Source organism: Eptesicus fuscus, chromosome 21 (assembly GCF_027574615.1).
Source record: "Eptesicus fuscus isolate TK198812 chromosome 21, DD_ASM_mEF_20220401, whole genome shotgun sequence".
In the NCBI taxonomy this organism is placed as follows: Eukaryota; Metazoa; Chordata; class Mammalia; order Chiroptera; family Vespertilionidae; genus Eptesicus; species Eptesicus fuscus.
The window spans coordinates 19,691,996-19,719,176 of NC_072493.1; the positions used below are offsets into that span (position 1 = coordinate 19,691,996).

The following is a 27,181-nucleotide window of genomic DNA, read 5'->3' on the forward strand; positions in this document are numbered from 1 at the left end:
GGAACTGAAACTTGCACAAGCACTATAGTGATGCTGACCAACTGACAGGAAGGGAATTTGTAGGTTCAAAGAGAAGAAAAGAGAATATAATGAAAGATAGTATATTGCTATTGAAAGATCAGAGTATAAGAATCAATTATATGAGTTCTTTATCTTAAACTGCATCCTACCTAATAAAATGGTAATATGTAAATTACCATCACTCTGCTACGCCCACGATTGGGCCAGCGGGAGGCGCAGGGGGCGGGACTCGGGGTGGCCGGGGTAGCCGATTGGGCCGGCAGGACGCTGAGCTCGCGTCGCCAGTGGCGGTGCGAGCTCAGCGTCTGCGCCATGGCTGTGCTGCGGAACAGAAGGGGCCTCTGGGGCTGTGAGCTCACGTCCCGCCGCGGACCATCAAAAGCGGGGGAGCTGGGTGCCTGTCTGCTCCGGCACCAGGCCTTTCAGAAGCCTCCGCAGAGCCGGAGGCTTCTGAAAGGCCTGGTGCACCAGCGGACAAGCACCCGGCTCCCCCGCGATCAAAAGCGAAAGCGTGTAGGGGACCCTACACGTGCATGATTCAATCATGCACTGGGCCTCTAGTTAATTATAAGCACTGTTGTTCTTCTTTTTTTTTTTTTAAATATATTTTATTGATTTTTCACAGAGAGGAAGGGAGAGGGATAGAGAGCTAGAAACATCGATGAGAGAGAGACATCGACCAGCTGCCTCCTGCACACCCCCCACCAGGGGATGTGCCTGCAACCAATGTACATGCCCTTGACCGGAATCGAACCTGGGACCCTCCAGTCCGCAGACCGACGCTCTATCCACTGAGCCAAACCGGTTTCGGCAAGCACTGTTGTTCTTGACAAATTAGTTCGTCTTTCTGAGCCTCCAACTCTCTGTCTATAACATAGGAATGATAGCTAATGCTTACAATCACTGTGAGGACTGGAAATAATATATGAAATGTATTTAGTATAAAATAACTGTTTTGTACTTGAGAGATAATATTATGAACAAATTTCTATACAAACATGGGAATATTCTGCAAGTGAAGTCTTTTCAAGAGCATACTATGGACCAGGAGGGAAACCTCAAGCCAAAGAGGTGAAAATCATTCTAGTACCATCATCTTCCTCTCCCTCTCATATAAGAATTCCGCAAATACTGTTCAATCTTGTCCCTAAATATAGCTAGAAACTTTTCCCTCTGTCTTTACTATCTAATATGAAATCTCTCTCCCTTGGACTACTAGAATACCTTCCTACCTAGTTTTCCCACTTGAGATTTATAATTTTGAATCAACATCACTACAATGGCATTGTTTGTCACTGCTCTGCTTAAAATCCTTCAGTAGATCCCCTGGATATTGCTTTTACAATAAAAACCAAGCTCCTGAACATGGTCTACAAAGCTCTGAAGGATCTGGTTCCTTCCTGTCATTTCAACCAAATCTTAGTGTGTGCTCCCTTTTGGTCTCTAAACTTCATCCACACTGGCCTTATTTTACAGTTCTTTGAATACTCCTAGCTCCTAGTCCCTTTTAAGGCCTTTTAAGGTACTGTTCCTTATGTCTAGAACATGTTTCCTTTCACTCTTAGCTTTGATCACTATTGCTCATTTTTCAAATCTTTACTTTTAAAGGTCATACTTTTCTTAGGTCTTCCCTGATCCCAATGCCAAATTATACCCTCCCTGTAATTACCATCTTATCACTTTGTTCTCTTCCTGAAAAGGATTTTCACAATTTGTAATTACATATTTCTTTAGGTTCCTCTTATATCTGTTTCCCTAAATAGGTCTTAAGTTTTGTAAGTCAAGCCGAAACCGGTTTGGCTCAGTGGATAGAGCGTCAGCCTGCGGACTCAAGGGTCCCAGGTTTGATTCCGGTCAAGGGCATGTACCTTGGTTGCGGGCACATCCCCAGTAGGGGGTGTGCAAGAGGCAGCTGATCGATGTTTCTCTCTCATCGATGTTTCTAACTCTCTATCCCTCTCTCTTCCTCTCTGTAAAAAATCAATAAAATATATTTAAAAAAAAGTTTTGTAAGTCAAGAAAAATGTCTAATGTCTTCATCAATGTGTATTCAATGTTGAGCACAGGATCTTGCACATATTGGAAGATCAACAAATATTTATTGACTGGCTTGATTAGCATATATACTCCTTATTAATAAAAACTCTAAAAATTCCTCTAGAAAAAAAAAAGCATTATCATTTCAAACATGGCACATTGAATACATGCATTGTATTACTACTCCTTCATGAAATACCACTAAGTGAGAGTAATGAGATTAAATGAAAGAAGAAAGCCCATTAGGACAAAGAGAATGGGAGAGGAAGGAGGAGCAAGAAGATTTTAGAAGTTAGAAAATAGATAGAATAGCAATAAATGATATAACAACCATAAAAAAAAAAAAAAAAACCTGACAGCAAGGTTGCAGACTGGACCTATTGTAGAATCCCAGATATTTTCAAGAACTGCAATTATTAGGTACCTTTGAAAAGTTGGGTGCATGAGGGGCTGCAAGCAGGAAAGGTACTTGAAAATCTAAACGAAACAGGCAGACCTCAAATTCTCAAACTAACCTCATACAGCAGGCTGATTCCCCAGCTTACTATATCTAGTAAACTGGAGGCCCGGTGCACGAAATTCGTGCACGGGGGGGGGGGGGGTAAATGTCAGGCCTAAACGGGCAGTCAGACATCCCTCTCACAATCCAGGGCTGTTGGCTCCCAACCTCTCACCTGCTTGCCTGCCTGATTGCCCCTAACTGCTTCTGCCTGCCAGCCTGATCATCCCCTAACCACTCCCCTGCCAGTCTGATCAACACTTAACTGCTTCCCTGCCAGTCTGATTGTGCTTAACTGCACTCCCCTGCTAGCCTGGTCACCCTAACTGTCCTCCCCTGCAGGCCTGGTCGCCCCCAACTGCCCTCCCTTGCTGGCCTGGTCACCCCTAACTGTCCTCCCCTGCAGGCCTGGTTGCCCCCAACTGCCCTCCCTTGCTGGCCTGGTCACCCCTGTCTGTCCTCCCCTGCAGTGGTATTACTCTCACTTAGTGGTATTTCATGAAGGAGTAGTAATACAATGCATGTATTCAATGTGCCATGTTTGAAATGATAGTGCTATTTTTTTCTAGAGGAATTTTTAGAGTTTTTATTAATAAGGAGTATATATGCTGGTCACCCCTAACTTCCCTCCCCTGCTGGCCTGGTCGCCCCTAACTGTCCTCCCCTGCAGGCCTGGTCACCCCTAACTGTCCTCCCCTGCAGGCCTGGTTGCCCCCACTGCCCTCCCCTGCTGGCCATCCTTGTGGCAGCCATCTTGTGGCAGCCATATTGTGTCTACATGGGGGCAGCCATCTTATGTGTTGCAGTGATGGTCACTTTGCATATTACTTCTTTATTATACAGGACTCCCAGAATCTAGCAGCCACGTTTATTTTATTACAGTAAACCCTTGATTTTTCAGACCTTGATTTAACCGACTTTGGATTTAATGGACAACATTTCTGGTCTGTATGTCATATGTGAAAATTAACACCCTGTTAATTTTAAAATGCTTTTAACCAAGATTTGCTTATAATTAAATTAACAGGTTATATATTTTTAATTAGTTCACTGTTATTTTTACCAAATTTTAGTGAATAGGCCACATATTGGAAAAAATTGTAGCAATTTTGCCAACTTAAATAAATATTACATATCTATAACTTAGGCTACATATTCACATCCAAGAGTCACCACTCATAAACAATGTTCAGCGAATGATTAGCATGCGATCACACTGTATCGTGAGCAGTAATTGTTAATTGGTTCTGTTGTTATGTGGTGTGACTTTCTGTAGCAGGTTTTTAAATATATATATATTTTTTATTGATTTCAGAGAGGAAGTGAGAGGGAGAGACAGAAACATCAATGAGAGAGACACATTGATTAGCTGCCTCCTGCACACCCCCTAGTGGGGATCGAGCCCAAAACCCGGGCATGTGCCCTGACCAGGAATCAAACCCAGGACCTCTTGGTCCATGGGATGATGCTCAATCCATTAGCCACACTAGATGGGTATCTGTAGCAGTTTTAATGCAAGCTGGTCGATGTTCTAATGTGTGCTAAGCCATGCCCTAGCCATGTAGGTTTGTTTATTCTCAGTGATTGGTGAATGTACTCATTTACTAGACCTATTCAGTATAAATTTAAAATCACAGTAATACACATAGAAAACTTTTCTGTGAAATTAAACTTTTCATGCATATTTAATTTTAATTACACAAACATGCCTATATAAGTAAAAACAGGTAAACTAACTAATTTGTCAATTTTTTTTAACATACACATTCAGAAAACCTACTTTATTATACAATGTATTTTTGGCTTAAACAGAAATGCCCTCTCCTGAATTAGTCTGTTATATTGAGGTTTTACTGTAATTCCCTGAAAGAAAGTAGAGGATTTCATTCTGGAGAAAGCCAGCCCAAGAGAAAAGACCTGATAAGTGGTCTAAACCAATAAATGACTCTAGGCAGGTCACTTCCAATAAATCTACACAACCTTAGACAACAACAAGCTCTAATCAGCTTAATGCCACAACGTTTTATATGCAGATAGCCTTGAGTCTACTAGCTATTTCAGAAACATCTTAAACATGAGAGATTAAAATAAATAAAGAGGAAAAAAGAACTCAGGAAAGAGAAACAACAGAGAATTTTTTTTTAATTCATAAGAAGAATGCTTCTAGGGGGGAAAAAATATAGTATAACAATCCTACAAGAAAAATATTCAAAAAAAGAAATATTCAAAGAAGAAAAATGTTTTTTATAAAAATTCAAGGATTAGAACTTAATAAAATCCCACAGAAAGTACAACATAAAAAGAGATATGGAAAAAAATTCCAGGGCTAAGATAAGAAATTTATGATTTGAATTATCAGTGTTCAAACATATAAAAATTTAATGAGCTCTTCCTATGTATCAGAAATGGTACCAGGCACTGGTTATACACTGAGTGTCCAGATTATTATGATCTCTGAATGCATAATAATCTGGCCACTCAGTGTATGCTATCTAATAAAAGAGTAATATGCAGATTGACCATCACTCCAACACACAATATGGCTGCCCCCATGTGGTCAAAGATCCTGCCCCCATGTGGACACAAGATTGGGGGGGACCAGGCCTGCAAGGGAGGGCAGTTGAGAGGGACCAGAAATGCAAGGGAAGGCAGTTGGAGGTGATCAACCCTGCAGGGGAGGGAAGTTAGGGGTGACCAGGTTGGCAGAGGAGGAAAGTTGGGGACAAACAGGCTGGCAGGGGAGCAGTTAGGCATCAATCAGGCTGGCAGCGGAATGGTTAGGGGTGATCAGGCTGGCAGGCAGAAGCAGTTAGGGGCAATCAGGAGGGCAGGCAGGCAAGCAGTTGGGAGCCAGCAGTCCTGGATTGGAGGGGGTGCAGGCTGGGCTGAGGGACACCCCCCTCCGTGCATGAATTTTGTGCACCGGGCCTCTAGTATCCTATATAAAAGGCTAATATGAACCAGGAGTTCAACCAGCAGGCAGGCCAGCCAACCGCCCATGTCTCCTCCCCCTGGCCAGGCTAAACGGACTCCACCCATGACAAATTCATGCACCGGGTCTCTAATATATATATGTACACACACACACACACACACACACACACACACACACACACACACTGAGTGGCCAGCATAATAATCTGGCCACTCAATGTAAAAAGTATCAAAGCTTGAAACAGAGAGAACCGAGAAAAGGATGGAACAACTGATCAAGAAAATGTCAATTATTTAACGTTTCTAGAGTCGGCCAGTGCTTGAGCGTCAATCTGTAGGCCAGGAGGTCATGGTTTGACTTCTAGTCAGGGCACATGCCTGGGTTATAGGCTTGATTCCCAGTGTGGGATGTGCAGGAGGCAATGATGATTCTCTCTCATCATTGATGTTCCTATCTCTTTCCCTCTCCCTTCCTCTCTAAAATCAATGAAAAATATATATTTTTAAAGTTTCTAGAATAAAATGTTTCCGTGTGTGCTAAGCCAAATGAAATCAACAGCATGATATCTCAACATGAAATATTAGAACATCATAAATAAAGAATAAATTCTCAAAGCTTCCACTCAAAGAGATTAAAGTCACATAAAAGGACTAAAAACTTAAGTAGGTTTTGGACTTCTCAAAAACACTAGATGTTAGAAAAGTTTAGAAATCCATGGAACAATGTCATATAAATTTTTATTATTTTTTGCCATCAAAATTTTGAAGGGCAAGTTTTTCAATGTAAAGTTATATCTCCAGTCAAAGTATCAATAAAAAAATGGGAGTGAAATGAAAACATTTTCAGACATGGAACGATTCACAAAATACATTTTCTATTTACTTCTCTTGCATACTTTCCTTGGTTGCTTTTGGAAGATGTGCTTTAATATAATGAGGGAATAAACCAAAAAAGAAGGTATGAGATCCAGCAGTCAAGATATATTAAAAAAATACAGAAGAGAGTCAAAAGGAATTCAAAGGAGAATGGTAAAGGGAATCAATAGGATGATGCTAAGGAAATTCATAGAATGATAATGAAGGGAAATTCTAAAATGACAGCTATGTAACATTCTTAACTGGGGCAGACAAACAGAGCATTCTAGGGATGTCTCAGTTTAAAAATACACCAGTTATCTAATGTGTCAGAAGAGTTAGGTTAATAACAGATGAGAAAGCTAAGGACTTCTCAATGAAGATAAGGATTAACAGCATGAAAATTAACAAAGTTGAGCAATGAAAACCATTTACCTAGTCATCAAGTGAACTATATAATGACTTAATTTTAAAACTGTGATAAAATTATATTTGAAAGATGAAGAAAGGTGTTAAGTAAGCTATTATCTTCAAATTCCATAATGAAAAGTCAATCACCACTAAAACTACAATTTTAAAAAAATCCTCAGAAAGGGTGACCAAAAAAAAAAAAAGAGTGACAGAGTCCTGAGGAAGGAAAATTATCCTACCTAATAAAATGGTAATATGCAAATTACCATCACTCTACTACGCCCACGATTGAGCCAGCGGGAGGCACAGGGGGCGGGACTCGGGGTAGCCGGGGTAGCTGATTGGGCCAGCAGGACGCTGAGCTTGCGTCGCCAGTGGCTGCGCGAGCTCAGCGTCTGCACCATGGCTGTGCTGCGGCACAGAAGGGGCCTCTGGGGCAGCGAGCTCACGTCCCGCCACGGACCATCAAAAGCTGGGGGGAGCTGGGTGCCTGTCCGCTGGTGCACCAAGCCTCCGCTGTGCCGGAGGCTTCTGAAAGGCCTGGTGCCGGAGCAGACAGGCACCCAGCTCCCCCGCAATCGAAAGCGGAAGCGTGTAGGGGACCCTACAGTGCATGATTGAATCCGTGCCTCTAGTATAGAAAATAAATGAAAATCTGAAGGAGAATACACAGAACCAAAAGTAAGAGATTTCCTGAGCTGAAGAAAACTCTTAGTAATTAGATGGTTCCCTTCTGTGTTGAGCAGAATTTATGAAGAAAGATTTTAACTATATATATCTTGGTAAAATTTCTGAGGTTCAAAGAAAACTCTATAGAACTTAAAACCTAGATTAATCAGGTTATATCCAATTCATGTTTGTGTTTAGCATTGCCCCAACATTTTCTAAAGGTTTGAATAGTTGCCAGCCTTGAGATACCAGGAGATTTAATAGAGAAATCTGGATTTCCTTAAAACATTGGATTATCTGGCATTACTGGGCCTGCATTCTTACATGACAGCTATCTCCTGAACTTAACAAGTGCTTACCCCTTTGAGAGAGGGTATATATAGACTCTCTCTCATTAGCCACTGTCCCTACTACCACATGAATCCTCAGGCCAGAGTCAGTTGCCATATACATCTGCAATATTGATTTCCTTGTTTTCACCTTCATTCTGAGAGTTTTTTCTGGATATAGACTTCAGAGTTGACAGTTTTTCTGCACAATAAAATATTATCCCACATTTTTTCTGGCCTACATGGTTGATGAAGCAAAATCTATTCATTCGAATCAGTTTCCCTACAAGTAATGAATTATTTTTCTATAGTTCTTTTAATATTTTTTTTGGGCATCCATTTTCAGTAATTTGATTATGATATGTCTGGGCATGGATTCTCTTGGATTAATAATGTTTGAGGTGGTTGAGTTTCTTGAATTGATGTATCTCTCACCAATTTTGGTAAACAATTTTTCAAGTAGTTTTTTTTTTCAATCCTGAACTTTCTCCTTTCCTTCTGGGACTTTAATAGCAAAGCTGTTAAACCTTTGTTATTGTCACACATGTCCCTGAAGTTGCTTTTTTTTTTTTAAATTCCCAATAGATTTTTCCTATTATTCACATTGGCTAATTCTGCCCTGCTCCTAGTTCACTAATTTCCCTCCATTATATCCATTATCCTGTACAGTCTATCTAGTGAGTGTTTTTTTTATTTTTTATTTTGGCCATTGTACTTTTCAGTTCTAAAGTTTCCATTTGTTTTCTTTTTCTTTTTCTTTTTTTTTTACTATCTCTAATATTTTATTTTTTTAATTTTTATTTATTATTTTATTTTTATTGTTTGAAGTATTACAAATAGTGGTACATATGTCTCCTTTTTTCCCCCATTGACCTCCCCCCAGCCTTCCCTACCCCCCAGTACATGCCCTCACCTGCCCTCCCTCCCCACAGTGTCTTGTATCCATTGGTTACGCTTATATGCATGCATACAAGTACTTCGGTTGATCTCTTACAGCCCTCCCACCCAACCTCCCCTGCCTTCCTGCTGTAGTTTGGCAGTCTGTTCAATGCTTCTTTGCCTCTGTATCTATTTTTTCCCTATTTCTTTCCTTTAAAAAATCTTGCCTCTGCAGACTAGAAATAAACATAATAACAAAAAATGTTTGATTTCTATGTCTTCTTTTAATTGTATTGTTTGGTTTTCTGCTATTAATTTATATGGGTTCTGTATATAGTTTTTTAGATATTACACCCTTATCAGATACTAGAGGCCCAGTGCATGAAATTCGTGCACTGAGCGGGGAGGGGGAGGGGGAAAGGAGGCCCTCAGCTTGGCCTGTGCCCTTTGCAGTCCGGGACCCCTTGGGAGATGTCCAACTGCCAGCTTAGGCCTAATCCCCCAGGGATCTAGGATCCCTCTCGCAGTCCGCAGTTCGGGATCCTTCTTGCAGTCCAGGACCCCTCACTCCTTACCGCCCGCCTGCTCACTGCTCCTTACTACTCGGCTCGCTGCTCCTTAGCGCTGCCAGCCATGAGCCTGGCCTCTGGCTGAGCAGCACTCTCCCTGTGGGAGCACAATGACCACCACAGGGCAGCTCCTACATTGAGTGTCTGGCCCCTGGTGGTCAGTGCACATCATAGTGACCAGTCATTCTGCCAGTTGTTCTGCTGTTTGGTCAATTTGAATATTAGGATTTTATTATATAGGATATGATTTGCAAACATTTTCTCCTATTCCATATGTTATCTTTTTATTTTCTTCCTTTGCTGTGCAGAAGCTTTTTAGTTTGCTTTTTAGTCCCACTTGTCCATTTTTGATTTAGTTGTCTTTGCTTTGATGTCAAATCCAAAAAATCCAAGGCTGTCAAGAGCCCACACCTATGTTTTCTTTTAGGAGTTTTATGGTTTCAGGTCTTTTGTTCAAGCATCTAATCCATTTTGAGTCCATTTTCTATGATGGAAGATAGTAGTCAAGTCATGTTAGTCAAGTTTTCCCAATACCACTTATTAAGGAAACTGTCCTTTCCCCATTTTATATTCTTGGCTCCTTTTAATCTGTGTGTGTTTTTATGCCATTACTATAGCTTTGTAATATACAGATGACTCCTGAACAACACAGGGGTTAGGGATGCTGACCACCAAAAAAGTTAAAAATCTGCCAAGTATTTAAGTCAACCTTTATCTACGTGAATTCCCAACCATGGTTCAGAAATACTGTTGAACCTTGAACAATGTGGGTTTGAACTGCATGGGTGCACTTAAATGTTTAAGTGGACCCACACAGTACAAACCCATTGTCAAAAGTCCACTCTAACTTAAAATCAGGAAGTAAGATACCCCCAGATGCCTCCTTCTTTCTCAACACTGCTTTGGCTAGTCAGGGTCTTTTGAGGTTCCATATAAATTTTAGGATTGTTTCTATTATTTTTGTTGTTGTTGTTAATCCTTAAGAATATTTTTCCATGGATTTTTAGAGAGTAGAAGGGAGGGGGAGAGACAGAAAGAGAGAAGCAGTGATGTGACACATGGATTGCCTCCCGCACATGCCCCCACCAGAGCTGGGGATCAAGCCTGCAAATGAGGTATGTGCCCTTGATTAGAATCAAACCTGCAACCCTTCAGTCCATGGGCTGATACTCTAACCACTGAGCAAACCAGTGAGGGCAGGATTGTTTCTATTTCTATCAAAGTTGCCATTGGAATTCTGATAGGGATTGCACTGAATCTGTAGATTGCTTTGGGTAGTATGGACATTTTAACAATACTAATTCTTCCAATCCATGAGCATGGGATCTTTCCATTTCTTTGTGTCTTCTTCTTCATTTCATCAGTGTCTTACAGTTTTCAGTAGTTATATTTATTCCTAGATTTTTTATTATTTTTGGTGCAATTGAAAATGAAATTGTTTTGAAATTTCTGAGTGTTCATTGTAAGTGTATAGAAACACAACTGATTTTTGAATATTGATTTTGTATCTTGCTATTTTGTTGAACTCATTTATTACTTTTAACAATTTGGTGTGTTTTGGCAGGGATCTTTAGGGTTTTCTATATACAATATCATGCCATCAGCAGCCAATAGAAACAGTTTTACTTCTTTCTTTTCAATGTGGATGTCTTTCATTTCTTTTTCTTGCCTAATTGCTCTGGCTAAGACTTCCAGTACTATGTTAAATAAAATTGGCAGAATATTTGTCTTGTTCTTGATCTTAGAGAAAAAGCTTTCAGCTTTTGCTATTGAGTATAATGTTAGCTGTTGGCTTGCCATATATGGCTTTTATTATGTTGAGGTATATTCCCTGTACCCCCCCTTTTTTGAGAAATTTTATCATGAGTGGATGTTTTAAAATTTCAACACTTTAAATGAAACTTTAATGTAATATGTAATTTTAAAGTATTAATAGAAGACCAGAAAGAAAAGTATAATACATACTTCTGAAGAAAAAGGTGGAGGGATCTATGCTACAGAGATCAGAATGTTTTATAAAAGCAAGAGTAGCCTGGCCAACGTGGTTCAGTGGTTGGGCATCAATCTGTGGGCCAGGAGGCCATGGTTTGATTCCTGGTTAGGGCACATGCCTGACTTGCAGGCTCGATCCCCAGTGTAGGGAGTGCAGGAGGCAGCCGATTAATGATTCTCTCTCTCATTAATGTTTCTATCTCCCTTTCCCTCTCCCTTCCTCTATGAAATAAATAAAAACATATTTAAAAAATTAAAAGCAAAAATAATTAGGATGGAAATAGATAAAAAGCCAATAGAATAAGAGAGAACTATGTAAACAAACTTTTAATATATGATAGAAGAAACATTGTGGATCAGTGGAAAACAGACTTTTATTGATTGAGGCATAATTTGCTTTCTATATGGGAAACAATTACAACTGATCTCTATTTCATACCTTTCATAAAAATCAATTCTAGTTACATTAACGGGACTTTAATACCCAAGCCAAAACAAAAAACAGGACAAAATTGGGCTAGGGAAAGGTTTCTTTTTCTTTCTTTCTTTTATTTTTTTTTAAGATTAACACTCAACCACTGAACCATGCTGGCTGGGCGGGAAAGGTTTCTTATGACCCCCAAAGATGTGATGCATACAAGAAAAAAGAATTTTTATTTATTTATTTATTTTTTTATTTTTTAAAAATATATTTTATTGATTTTTTTACAGAGAGGAAGGGAGAGGGATAGAAAGCTAGAAACATCGACCAGCTGCCTCCTGCACACCCCCTACCGGGGATGTGCCCGCAACCAAGGTACATGCCTTTGACCGGAATCGAACCTGGGACCTTTCAGTCCACAGACCGACGCTCTATCCACTGAGCCAAACCGGTTTTGGCAAAAAGTATAATTTTTAAATAAACTATATATAATTAAACTACTAAATATGTAATTTAAGCATACTAACACAGGGAATTACTATTAATCAAAAGATATAATAAAGAAAGTAAATAAAGAAGCTACAACTGGAAAATATATCTATAAAACATATTACTGACCAAAAATTAGTATCTACAAAATATATAAGAAATTCCTACAAATCATTTAACATAGTGAAATAAGATTTTATACTCATCAAATTGCTAAGAAAATGAAAAAAAAATCTTATAATATCAATTATAGGGAGTGAAAGTGATACAAACACTTGAAAAATAGCTTGGTTTTACCTAGTAAAGCTGAATAAGTATGTATGTCAAGAGCCAGAAATTATATCTAGAGATTTACATGTTATCTTATAATTTTATGTTAATTGTGTTATTATACCCCATTGTATATATAAGTACATTTTACAAATAACTATACTATTTTTTTAAGTAAAAAACTTAATGGGAAGGTTGAAGAGCCAAAAGCTCATAGCTAACAATTATACTAGTGAATCAACACAAATCAAGCCATTAAATTCTATGTTAAAACAGTATAAATATAAAAATAGATGAAGAGTTAAAAACATTATAGATGATCCAGATGTTCTAATGTCCATTTAACAAGAGCTTTAGAGAGAAAAGAGGAAACGGTAGCAAGGTAATATTTGAAGAGATGACAGCCAAGGACTTCCTATCACCAAAAAAAGATGAGTCCTTAGATTCAAAATACACCAGAAGTACTGCTGTACTTCTTCAGGTCTCCACATAAATGTCACCTTAATGGAAAATGTTTATTTTATCATGTCACATAAAATAGCACCCTCTATCCCCTTTCTCCACTTTTCTTTTTAGTACCTGATATATATTTATTTATTGTGTATCTATCCCTTCATTGGAGGGTAAGCTCTGAGAATAAAGTTTTTTCATGTTCTATTCACTACTGTAACATCAGAGTTAAGAATAGTTCTCGATAAACATATACTGATGATGTGCTGTCCTGTTTTCCTCCTTCATATCAAAACTCTTTATCTTTGCCAGCTCTAAGTTCTCAATGGAGGCACAAACCCTTTATTTGCAATATTCTATTTAAAGTCAATGACATGTATGCTTAAATCTCCTTCTATGGCCCAGCCAGTGTGGCTCAGTGGTTGAATATTGACCAAGAGGTCATGGGTTCATTTCCCAGTCAAGGGCACATGCCTAGGTTGCAGGCTTGATCCCTAGTAGGGGGCGTGCAGGAGGCAGGCAGCTGATGGATGATGTTTCTCTCTCATCAATGTTTCCATGTCTCAATCCCACTCCCTTACTCTCTCTCTCTAAAAAAAATCAAAGAAAAAAAATCAATAAAAACATTACAAAAAATATGGAAAAACTTTAAAAAAATACATCCTTCTATGACTTGTATGTGTATCAACTCTTCTACATTTTTAACCCTCACTTTCTGCTGAGCTCCCTTTTTAACCGCTCTTATGGTGGTTCTACTTTGTAGAAGTCACATGTAAACATGTTTTAGTACCCTTACTAAGTTATAAATTTTATAACTTCTTATTCCTTTTTTAATTATCTTCAGCACCTACAAGAGTAAATTAGAAAATCAATAAATGGTCACTAAAAGTATGACTGAATCAAAGAGTACAGGAACTACTATATCTAAAAAATTCTAAAGAAAATAAGTCTTTGGCAATGTAGAAAAGAATATATTTCAGGAAACAGTGATGCTTTTTTTAAGGCTAATAAATGAGGAGATGAGGAGATGATAAGAAACTAGATCCAAATATGGGTAGGAAGGAATATCATTAGAGAAGGTAGAAGAGGTCAACAGCTGGTTAAAATTAGGAGAGAAGTATAAGAGGAAAAGAACAGGCAATGTGTTAAGAAAGGGGAAAAGGTAAGGTCACTTAAAAGTCATACTGAAAAGGCTTACTTTTGCATAGCAGGCTTAAAGCTTTTATGGGAAACTTCCCAGAGAGCATCTCAAAGGTGTAGCCTCTCCATTGAATAACTGGGTCATTACTGTCATGCCTCACTTACCTGGATATTGGCTTCCTGTTATTTCTCTGTCAACCAACCAGGGTTCCTTCCCCTGCTCCAAGAAGGAGATCACATCTGGTTTAGAAATAGAATGTCCTGCTTATAAAAGAAGTAATGAGACATGTTTATAAGAATGTCCCAGAATTCAAATCCAGTTCCTTCATTAAGAAAGAGTTAAAGACCCTGGCCAGTGTGGCTCAGTGGTTGAGCACTGACCTTTGAACCAGGAGGTCATGGTTCAATTCCCAGTCCAGGCATATGCCCAGGTTGTGGGCTCGGTCCCCAGTGTGGGGCATGTGGGAGGCAGACAGTTAATGATTCTTTCTCATCATTGATGTTTCTCTCTCTCTTCCTCTCTGAAAGCAATGAAAACATATTTAAAATAAAAATAAAAACATTCCTCTAGGAACTGGATTAGAAATCTAACTGGTTACTTGAAAGGTAGGTAAATATTTCACCCTGGAGGAAGCAGACCTTCTGAGGGCAGAATCTGAATTAATATGGACAGAAGTCCTTACCCACTGAAATCAGGTTGTTGTAATTCTCCAACATCACATCTCTGTATAAATCTCTCTGATCATCATTCAGGCATTCCCACTCTTCCTGAGAGAAGTTTATGGACACATCACTGAACATCACTGACTCCTAGAACAACAATCATGCATATGACTTGATTAACTTAAAAAATGTTTTTGTGAAGGCAAGAGAAGAAAATAAATAAAGGTAGAAGTGAAAAATAGCAAGCATATAGAGAAGGGGTGAATGTCTGGGATGCAAGTAGAGGATTGTAAACAAATAAGCATGACTTAACCAATGAGTTTCCATGTCATTATGTTTCCTCCAGACAAAACTGCCCGAGTATACTGGGATACTTCCACTATCTACATAAGTCTGAGAAGGTACGGTCAACTAAGAGAAGTTTCCTGATTAAATGAATTGGTATGTACAAATGCCTAACACAATACTCGTCATACAATACAAATGTGCTTCTTTTTCTCTCCTCTTTTTTCAAATGCTGAAAGTAAAATTTCAGAAGAAGGGAGAAAGAGAAGACATTAAAAGCATCCAGAGAAGAGTAGATCATATAAAAGACATCAAGAATCAGAGAGGCAATGGGTTCTTTACAACACTATCTATATATATTTAAAAACCGAATATGCAAAGTGTCCTCTTGGGAGTTTGACCAGGAGACTGGGAGTTTGATCACTCGCAATGACATGCGCTGACCACAAGGGGGCAGAACAGAATGAAGGAAGGTCCTAGCCAGCAGCTGGAAGGAAGGCCCCAATCAGCCCTGATCACTGGCCAGGCCTAGGGACCTTACCCATGCACGAATTTCATGCACCGGGCCTCTGTTAAAAATAAAAAAAAAGTCTTCAATATTCTTATGGAAGAAAGAAATTCTGACCAATAATTCTATAATAGAACTATTCTAGTGTAAGGGCTGAAAAAACAACATTCCTAGACATAAAAGGACACAAGCACAATTTCTTAGGAAACTATCAGATGATGTGCTCCACCAAAATGGGGAAGTAAACCAAAAAAGAGGAAGACATAAGATTCAAGAAAATAGGTAAATTAGCACAGGAAAACATTGAAGGAAATCCCAGGAAACAGAAGAAAAAAGGGAAGTCTTGAGGAAACTGCAGCAGGCCTAGAGAGTAACCAGACTAGATAGGAGCAGGATTAAAAAGGAAATGGAGATGAAAGTCTCCACATTCAAAAGGAATGATGTGTTTGATCAAATGAAAAACATATTAATTAGCATGTGACAGTGATTCTGGAGACAGTGGATAAAAATACATTTATAGCCCTAGCTGTTTTGGCTCAGTGGATAGAATGTTGGCCTGCAGACTGAAGTGTCCATGGTTCGATTCTGGCCAAGGGCACATGCCCAGGTTGTGGGCTCAATCTCCAGTGGGGGATGTGCAGGGGGCAGCCAATCAATGATTCTCTTTCATCATTGATGTTTCTCTCTCCTCCTTTCCTCTCTGAAATCAACAAAAAAAAAAAATAAAAATTTAAATACATGGATAATTAAGCAAATGTGAGAAAAAAATTAACCTCAGGAAAAATAAAAAGTTGTAATAGAATAAAGCTGAGCTAGCTCAGCAGTGAGTGATATTTACAGACTAATATCCCATACACTATTGATGTAACCAAAAATTGTAATATAATTAATTACAGAATCAGAGGAAATTAAGGGAGCAATATGGGAATACAATGTCCCTTCCACTCTGCAGTAAGTCAAGAGATAATGAGTAAAATGGATTCATAAAAAAATAGCAATTCAACCATATTCAAGAGTTGAAGGGGAAAGGAAGTTGGGGGACTAAGTGAAAAAGATGAAGGGATTAAGAAGTACAAATTGGCAATTACAAAAGTCATGGTGATGTAAAATACAGTATAGAGAATATAGTCAATCCTATATAATAAAAAGGTAATACGCAAACTGACCATCACTCACACAACATGGCTGCCCCCAGGTGGTCACAAGATGGCTGCCATGGGAGGGTAGTGGGGGGGGGGGCAGGCCTGCAGGTGAGGGCAGTTGGGGGGGACCAGGCCTGCAGGGGAGGGCAGTTGGGGGCAATCGGGCCAGCAGGGGAGGGCAGTTGAGGGCGATCAGGCTGGAAGGGGAGCAGTTAGGCGTCGATCAGGCTGAGAGGGGAGTGGTTAGGGGGTGATCAGGCTGGCTGGCAGGCAGAAGCAGTTAGGGGCAAGCAGGCAGGCAGGCAGGCAGGCAGGAGAGTGGTTGGGAGCCAGCAGTCCCGAACTGTGAGAGGGATCAGGCCTAAACTGGCAGTCGGACACCCCCCAAGAGGTCCCAGATTGGAGAGGGTGCCGGTTGGGCTGAGGGACACCCCCTCCAGTGCACGAATTTCATGCACTGGGCCTCTAGTAATCTACACTAATAAAAGAGAAACATGCAAATTAACCATCACTCCACTACACCCACCAGCCAATCAGGAGTGAGTATTCAAATTAACCCAACAAACATGGTGACGGCCACGGAGCTCGAGCAAGCAGGAGGCTTGGGTTGACCCTGGCGAAGGAGGAAGCCAAACTTGCTGCCCGCCCTGGCCCCCACTCAAGGCTACAAAGATTCAATTATAAAAGATAAATAAATCTCAGATACCTGCTTCCAGCAGGCCCTGGCCTCCGCTCAAGGAGGCGCTGAAAGAAAAAAAAAAAGGAGGGGCTGGGAGCTTGGGTTGCCTGGGGGCATGGCCAGCCTGAAAACGGCCATCAGCCCCTCACCCAGGCTGGCCAGGCACCCCAGAGGGACCCTCCCCCCCAACCTGAAGGGGCTGTGGCCAGCCTGAAAACAGCCCTCAGCCCCTCACCCAGGCTGGCCATACTCCCATGGAGTGAGGGTAACAGCTGGGGGGCTTCACCAGCCTGCAAACAGCCATCAGCCCCTCACCCAGGCTGGCCATGCCCCCCGTGCAGGGACCCCCACCCTGAAGGGGATGTGGCCAGCCTGAAAATGTCCCTCAGCCCCTCGTCCAGGCTGGCCAGGCACCTCAGCGGGACCCCCATCCTGATCCAGGACACCCTTCAGGGCAAATCAGCCAGCCCCCACCCGTGCACCAGGCCTCTATCTATAATAATAAGAGGGTAATATGCTAATTAGACTGGGAGACCTTCCAGACATTCTTCTGGACAAAGCCATGGTGGTGGGGCCGAGGTAGAGGTGGTTAGAGGCCAAGAGGGGAGGGCAGTTGTGGGTGATCAGGCCAGGATGGGATGGCAGTTGTGGGTGATGAGGCTGGTGGGTGGTGGGGCCATTGGGGTTAAGCAGACCATCAGGGGGGCCAGTTGGGGGCAAGCAGGCCCTCAGTGGGGGTCAGTTAGAGGTGATCAGGACAGTGGGGGGCAGTTTGGAGTGAGCAGGCCAGCAGGGGACAGTTGTGGGCAAACAGGCCAGTGGGGAGGGGAGGTGGGGGTGAGCAGGCCAACAGGGGGGGTAGTTGGGGCGAGCACACTGGCACAGGGGGCAGTTGGGGGTGATCAGGCTGGTGGGGGGCAAGCAGGCTGGCGGCAGGGGTCAGTTGGGAGCAAGCAGGCCAGCAGGCAGAGTGGTTAGGGGCAATCAGGCAGGCAGGTGAGCAGTTAGGAGCCAGCAGTCCCGGATTGCAAGAGGGATGTCTGACTGCCAGTTTAGGCCAGATCCCTGCAAACCAGCAATAGAACATCCTTCGAGGGGTCCCAAATTGGAGAGGGTGCAGGCTGGGCTGAGGGACACACCCCCCGTGCATGAATTTCATGCACCGGGCCTATAGTTATATAATAAGAGCTATTCCTTGTTATAAAAAATTCTCTTCATAAGCATGTTTTTCACTGAATAATATTCTATTATCCTATCTAATAAAAGAATTATATGCAAATTGACCATCACTCCAACATACAAGATGGCTGCACCCATGTGGACACAAGATGGTCACCACAAGATGGCCAGAAGAGAGGGACCAGGTCTGCAAGGAAGGGCAGTTGTGGGCGATCAGGCCAGCAGGGGAGGACAATTGGGAGGGACCAGGCCTGCAAGGGAGGGCAGTTGGGGGCGATCAAGCCTGCAGGGGAGGGCAGTTAGGGGTGACCATACTGGCAGAGGAGCGAAGGTGGGGGCGACCGGGCCTGCAGGGAAAGGCAATTGGGGGAACCCAGGACTGCAGGGGAGAGCAGTTGCAGGGGGGACCAGGCCTGCAGGGGAGGGCAGTTAGGGGTGACCAGGCCTGCAGGGGAGGGGAAGGCAGTTAGGGGCAATCAGGCTGGCAGGGGAGCAGTTAGGCATCAATCAGGCTGGCAGGGGAGTAGTTAGGGACAATCAGCAAGGCAGACAGGTGAGCTGTTAGGAGCCAGCAGTCCTGGATTGTGAGAGGAATGTCAGAGTGCCCGTTTAGGCCCGATCCTACCAAGATCGGGCCTAAATGGGAAGTTGGACATCCCTGGAGGGGCCCCAGATTGGAGAGGGTGCATGCTGGGCTGAGGGACACTCCCTCTCCCCCCCCCGCCTCCCCCGTGCACGAATTTACGGGCCTCTAGTATGGATATAAATGATAACTTTTCTTTTGCTTTCAGATATTGAGGCTACAGGTGATCTTTAGAGATCTTCCCAACATTAGACCAATCTTACTTATAACCACACCCATTGTTCAACTGGAAATTCCCTTTATTCCTGAGCTACACAAAACAGATGGAGGAGAACATTCCATTATTAAGACTGAAATCAAAGAAACGCTTATTCCACATATTTCCTCATTGGAAAACCTAGGTCTGCGGAAATGTTCAGGACTTTCCCCTTTGAGGTGTCCTTAATTATTTCATCCTATCAAATCACTAAGAAAATTAGATTCATTAACAAATTAATCTAGATTTCTGGTATATGTCTAAGATAGAAGATACTGAAGTACTTACAAAATGAATCTGTAAACATTGTTTAAAACAAGGAAGGCCCTAGCTGGTTTGGCTCAATGAATAGAATGTTGACCTACAGACTATAGAAACCCTGGGTTCGATTCTAGACAAGGGCATGTGCCTGGGTTGCAGGCTTGATCCCCAGTGGGGGGCGTGCAGGAGGCAGCCAATCAATAATTCTCTATTATCAATGATGTTTCTTTCTATCTTTCCCTCTCCCTTCCTCTCTGAAATCAATAAAAATGTATTTTAAAAAATACAAATTAAAAAAATAAGGAAGAACTGGTTGTGTGTAGGTAGGGCCACTGGGCTGTTTAGGAGAAAATTGGCGTCAGTTTCCTGAAGAGGGACTATGTTAACCAGTGCAAAATTTTATTTTCCAAACTTGGTCTCAGTCAGACCATTTTTCATTTTGTAATTCACAATCTCTTTGTGCAAACAAATAATGCCTCTTAATGAATTCCTGGTAAGTTTTAGCCTGATTGACACCTCTTCAGAGAAACTTGTTATCCAACCACTTGACCCTCTAACAGTAATCTGCAAGCTACGAGTGTAAAGAAAGATCTTTAACCAGACATTCTTTTCTTTTTTCCAAAAATGACTATTGAAACACTTCTTTTTTCTATAACTATCTCCACAAACAGAAAAAATATTTGAATTGGCTTATTAGAGACCTTTTTCTTCAAAGTAAAGGTAAGAGAATTTGTAATTGCTTATAACTAAACTGTATGAAAGTTCTTTGGTTTTGTTTTTAAACCATCAGAAAACATCATGATGAGGAAAGCAAATGTTTACATATACTAGGGATAAAAATGGCTCCATTTGAGCAAACAAAACAAAACAAAAAAAACCCCACACAAACAAACAAACAAAAAACCCACATAGCATCTCACCTGAGCCATGGCTTTGATATTTGCAGAAAAGGACCAGTTGTCCTCTGAACTCCTCTTTTGGAAAAAGACACAGCTGGGGGAAGCAAAAGAAGCTACATAAGATCTTACTTGCCTTATAGCTCCAAAAATGATCATTGCCCCTCTGTTCACTCCACACAAACTCTTGAGGGGTTATTAATGAGAAGAACAGGAAAGTATTTCATTATCCCCAACTCTAGAAACCTCAGGCTTTTGACTAGACCAGGATAGATTTGAACAACCTGATATGGTTTGGAGAATATATGTATATCTACACCCAAAGATGTAATTTTTTTTACATAAATTGTAGCATATTGTACATACTGTTATACATATTTGCTATTTAATTTAGTGTATTTTGGATTGGATCCCAACTAGTACATACAGAGTTGCATCTTAGCTAAATTATACATCATTAAATGTATATATTTTACTTAACCAATCTGCTGCTGATGATAATTTGGGTTATTTCCAGTCTTTCATTATAACAATGTTATACATATCATTCATTGTACATATCATTTTACCATCATATAATTTTGAATGATTAATTCATCAAAGTTGATTACAATTATTTTGGTTTGGATATACATTGGTCAAACCAGGTTTCAATGATCCTGGATTATACAATCAGGTCCCAAATCTTGAGCAAGAAACGATTGATTGATAAATCAGATCCTCTAATTCTGCCTTAAGTCTTGCCTTAAGATAACTAAAAACCAGAAAAGCAAACAAAGCAATATTATTGAAACTTTAGCAAGATGTTAAAATTAGCATAGCAATAAGAAAGAATTACAAGTATAGAAATTATGTAGAAATTGACTATATAACTGATGCTTTAGAATAGCTTTTGACATTACATGAATGAAGTAATAATTTTTAAAATCACATATATTTTATGTACTTAACATGTTTAAAATGTCCAAAAGAATAGTTATACTAGCCAGATCAGTGTGGCACATTGGTTGAGTGTCGACACATAAACCAGGAGGTTACAGTTCCATTCCCAGTCAGGGCACCTGCTGGGGTTGCAGGCTCGATCCCCAGTGCAGGAGGCAACCAGTCAATGATTCTCTCTCATCATTTATGTTTCTATCCCCCTCTCTCCCTCTCTGAAATCAATCAAATATATTGTTAGAAAAGAATAGTTTTACAAATAGAAGGCTAAATTATTTAGGAAGAGTAACTTCTTTGTGTTTAAACTTTGAAGAAAAAAACTTTTTTGCTTATTAGATATAGGAAAATAAACTGAGCATTATAAAGCTACTAGTGGCCCGGTGCACACAATTTGTGCACATTAAACGAGGATTAATTAGAGGAAATATTTTAATATTGCTATTTGTCCTTTCTCTATAATAGAAATGTCAGAGATGAAAGAAAATTAGTAAAATGTGTATGAAAATCTTCCTCCTGTCAGAGTCTGGGGTGTACCATGGAACCCAGAGTCAAGTCCCCGCCCACCCACGTGCGCCTCAAAATCACACGAGACCCAGACCCGGCCGCCCCCGCCCCGCCCCCATTAGGCTAGATCCAGACCCGGCCGGTCTCACCCTTGTCAAGCCCTGCCAGGCAGGGGAGGGGGGCACAGCATCAGGTCCCCTGGCCCAGTGCTGGGGCGGGGGACATGGCCTGAGGTCCCCCAGCCCAGGCCAGGGCGGGGGGTGTGCCTTGAGGTCCCACGTCAACCCCCGCCAGGTGGGGGACGTGGCCTGAGATTCCCTGGCAAGCCCTGCCGAGTGGGGAGCATGGCCTGAGGTCCCCCACCAAGCCCTGCCGGGCCGATGGCACACCTTGTGGTTTCCCGTCAAGCCCCACTGGGCACAGGTTGCAGCCTCAGGTACCCTGTCAAGCCCCAATGGGAGGGGGGACACAGCCTCAGGTCCCCCGTCAAGCCCTGCTGGGCGGGGGGCATGGCCTGAGGTCCTCTGGCCCAGCCCTGGGGCGGGGGGGCCACCTTGAGGTCCCCGTGAAGCCCTGCTGGGTATGGGGTGTGACCTGAGGTCCCCAGCCTAGTGCCAAGGCAGGGGGCGTGGCCTGAGGCCCCCAAGCCTGGCGCCAGGGTGGGGGCATGGTCTGAGGTCCCCTGTCAAACCCCACAGGGGCGGGAGGGGTGCAGCCTCAAGTCCCTGCTGATTGCTCGATTAAGGCTCGTTATGGGAACTCAGCCTCTGCTGTGGACTCAGCCATCTTGTGTTATGGAAACCCCCGCCTCCACTGTGGGCGCTGCCATCTTTGTGGCGGTGTGATGGTCAATTTGCATATTCCCTCTATAGGATAAAGGGCAGAGAGCATTCCTTTCTGCACAAAGCTCCTTGATCATTAAACAATTCATCAACAATTTCAAGTAAAACTACACACCCAGGAAGTAGCAACATGTTATCAATTATTTAATGGCTACTCACTATATTCCCCCAGGTGCATATATATTCCAAGAAATTAAAACCAAAATGATTCATACATCTCTTCCTTAAAATGTGAAAGCACTCCTTTTAATATTACCCTATATAATAAAAGCCTAGGTGGCATCACACCCTCACACAACACCCTCGTGAGACATCAGGGGTATCCTCACACACCAAGTTCTTGCATCTGGGGGATGTGTCCCTCCTTTTTAAAGCCAAACATCTCTATGGCCAAGACTATATATAGTATGCTTGCAAAATAACCACACCTGGGGCATACAGCATTGCAAAAATATACCACTACAGAGAAGAAAGTCCTTTAAAATGGAGTAACTTACATTTTTTAGTATTTTACACTTTTATAAATAATAAACCTATTCTATATAATAAAAGGCTAATACGCAAATTGTTCCCTTGACTGGGAGTTCAACCAGGACTTCGACCAGGGGGCAGGGTCTGCCAGCTAACAGCCCACGTCCCTGATTATCCCCCATCACCCCGATCAGGGGCAGGGCCAGCCGGCCAACCTCCCGCATCCCCTCGCCCTGGCTGGCCTGGCCCAATAGGCCCTGCTTGGGGCTGGCCGGCCAGACCCCACCCATGCACGAATTCATGCACTGGGCCTCTCATTTTTTAATAAAAAAGATTATTATTTCACTTACAGTATGGTTTAAATTACTTCTACCATTATCCTGAAAATTTCCCATATAATAGGAATTATATCTGTCTGTTAGTAACAGAACCTGAAAAGCAGTTAAGTTTTTCTTTTATAATGAGAAAGTTAGAAGTAGATAGTGGCTGGCCTTGACACCCCACCCCCAGTTGTTTTAGATACAATATCTATCATACAATTAAAAATGCAAGATTAAAAACAGAAAATAGGAGCAGAACCACAGACAATTCAGACATTGGACCTGGCAAACAAACCATTTAAAATAGCTACAATTAAATGTTAAAGACAATCAAGGAAAAATGATAGGCAAATGTGTGAGAAGATGAAGAAAATAGAATTTAAATTTATAAAAAAGATTAAGATAGATGATTTAGATCAGCAAGTTAAGGAATTAAAAAGTCATTGCAGCCGAAACCGGTTTGGCTCAGTGGATAGAACGTCAGCCTTCGAACTGGGAGGTCCCGGGTTCGATTCCGGTCAAGGGCATGTACATTGGTTGCGGGCACATCCCCAGTGGGGAGTGTGCAGGAGGCAGCTGATCGATGTTTCTCTCTCATCGATGTTTCTAACTCTCTATCCCTCTCTCTTCCTCTCTGTAAAAATTCAATAAAATATTTTAAAAAAAGTCATTGCAGTGTTAACATGAAACCAGACATGTAAAAGATAGAATTACTGAACTAAAAAACAAGTAAAAAATATATTTACATAAAGTGCAGACAAGAAAGAAAAAGAACAAAAAGAACATAAGTTAATATAAAAGACACAAGACACAGTCAAAAGAGCTCCCACAAATGTAAATGGCATCTCAGAAGGAGAAAAGAGATTGGATAGGAATTAATAGTAAAAACATGAACTAATCAAAAGCTTCAACAAGAGTTTCAAGAAGCTCAGAAAATCTGAAGGAAGTAAAACAAAGACACAAAATAAAGAGCAAAACCACAACCAAATATAGCCAAATTGTTAAAAACCAAAGAGGAAACAAAAACATCTTGAAAGTAAACAAAGGAAGAAAAAAACATTACCAAGAGCACTGATTAAAAAAAAGAGGGTAACTATACAAATGAACAATATAAGGAACGAAAAGGTAACATCATTACAGGTTCCATAGACACTAAAAAGATAAAAAGAGAATACTAATAAGTTTATGTTCATAAGTGTGAAAGCTTAGATAAAATAGACAAATTCCTTAAAAAACATTCCCAAACTGACAAACAAAAACAATATAACATCTAACATCTAAAGAGTTAAATTGACTCCATAATTTAAAATCTTCCTATCAAGAAAATTTTAGGCCCAAATTGCTTCACCAGTAACTCAGTAACTTCTTCCAAATTTAAGAGACAACTTTATTCTTACTTGTTGTGAATAGCAAAACACGAAATTCTTCCCAACTCATTTTTGAGGCTAATAGAAGCCTGACACCAAAACTTAACAGACATTAGAATAAAATATGGGCTATTATTTCTCATGAGCATATAAAACAGAAATTCTACATTAGCAAATTTAACCCAATAAAATTATTTTCTTAAAGGGTTTATTAAGACCAAGCAGGGTTTACTTCAGGAAGGAAAGGTTGGTTTGACATTTGAAAATCAACATAATTTACCACAATGATATCCTATCTAATAAAAGAGTAATAATCTAATAAAAGAGTAATATGCAAATTAACCACCACTCCACTACACCAGCAAGCCACGCCCACAAAGCCAATCAGGAGTGAATATGCAAATAAACCCAACCAAGATGGCTTTGGCCACAGAGAGCAGGAGGGAGACTTGGGTTTCCCCAGCAATGGAGGAAGCCAAGCTTTCTGCACACCCTGGCTGGCCTAGGCCTCCACTCAAGCTACAAAGTTTCAATGGTAGAAGATACATAAATCCAAACAGAAATGGCAGCAGCCACAGAGCTGGAAAGAGCAGGAGACTAGGGATGCCCCCGGCAATGGAGGAAGCCAAGCTTTCCACACACCCTGGCCTGCCAGGCCTCCGCTTAAGGCTACAAAGTTTCAATTATAGAAGATACATAAATCCCAACAGAAATGGCTGCGGCTACGAAGCAAGCAGAAGGCTTGGCTCCACTCCAGGCTACAAAGTTTCAATTATAGAAGATAAATAAACTCCAGATACCAGGGCTTCCACTTGGGTCGCCAGGGGGCGTGGCCAGCCTGCAAACCACCACAGGCTCCTCGCCCAGGCTGCCCCATGCCCCAAGGGAACCCCTACCCTGATCCGGGACATCCTTCAGGGCAAACCAGCTGGCCTCCACCCATGTACCAGGCCTCTATCCTATCTAATAAAAGAGTAATATGCAGATTGACCATCACTCCAATACACAAGATGGCTGCCCCCATGAGGTCAAAGATCCTGCCCCCATGTGGACACAAGATGGCCACCACAAGATGGCCAGCAGGGGAGAGCAGTTGGGAGGGACCAGGCCTGCAAGGGAAGGCAGTTGTGGGGGATCAGGCCAACAGAGGAGGGCAGTTGGAAGGGATCAGGCCTGCAAGGTAGGGCAGTTGGGGGCAATCAAGCCTGCAGGGGAGGGCAGTTAGGGGTGACCAGGCTGGCAGAGGAGGGAAGTTGGGGGCAACTGGGCCTGCAGGGAAGGGCAGTTTGGGGGGACCCAGGCCTGCAGGGGAGAGCAGTTGGGGGGACTGGGTTGGCAGGGGAGGGCAGTTAGGGGTGACCAGGCCTAAAGGGGAGGGCAGTTAGGGGCAATCAGGCTGGCAGGGGAGCAGTTAGGCATCAATCAGGCTGGCAGGGGAGTGGTTAGGGGGTGATCAGGCTGGCAGGCAGAAGCGGTTAGGGGCAATCAGGCAGAGGCAGGTGAGCAGTTGGGAGCCAGCAGTCCTGGATTGTGAGAGTGATGTCCAACTGCCCGTTTAGGCCCGATCCAACTGGGATCAGGCCTAAACGGGCAGTCGGACATCCCTCAAGGGGTTCCAGATTGGAGAGGGTGCAGGCTGGGCTGAGGGACACCCCCCACCCCGTGCACGAATTTCATGCACTGGGCCTCTAGTAAATAAAAGAAAAATCATATGATCCTCTTGATAGACACAGAAAATGCATTTGTCTAAATGCACCCCTCATTAATGCAAAAAAGTCTTAACTAATGAAAAAGAGAATATTCTCAACTTCATAATTAGCATCTACAGTAGGTTTTTTTTGCAAATGCTAGCTATAAGGACAATATACAAAAAGCAACAATACTTCCAGCAATAAACAATTGTGACCATGTGCTGTAGAATGCGTGTGGGGGGACCTGTGAATACTGCCTGGTTTTATCTGTAGTTAGTGTGATTGTGCAACCACATACAGGTATGTGATGCTTGTGACTGTTTATTACAGTCTCAATAATAAACATCAAATACTTAGGTACAAAGCTAACAGATGTGCACTGAAAATTGCAAATTGTTCAGAGAAATTAGACCTTAACAAATATAAGTGCATATTACATTGGGTGTCCCCAAAAATGTTTACACACTTTGAATAATTAATAATTATTAATTCCAATGGGTTAAATATAAAAAGAAACATCAATTGAGCTATATTTATTTGTTGAAAGATTAAATATTGATAAAATGTCAGTTATTCCCTAATTAATATATAGATTCACAAACAAAATCCCAGCAATGACTTTTCTTTTTT

General features: G+C 41.6%; 1 protein-coding gene across 1 annotated transcript in view; it reads right to left on the reverse strand.

The window, feature by feature from the left end:
- ZNF566 (zinc finger protein 566) overlaps positions 1–27,181 on the reverse strand; it is an 87,614-nt gene that overhangs the window by 3,484 nt on the left and 56,949 nt on the right. The window contains exons 4-6 of the mRNA XM_054711260.1: positions 20,442–20,514; positions 14,649–14,775; positions 14,131–14,226 (exon numbers count right to left, since the gene is read on the reverse strand). Of these exons, the coding sequence (XP_054567235.1) occupies positions 14,131–14,226; positions 14,649–14,775; positions 20,442–20,514 (296 nt within the window). The remainder of the gene's footprint in view (positions 1–14,130; positions 14,227–14,648; positions 14,776–20,441; positions 20,515–27,181) is intronic.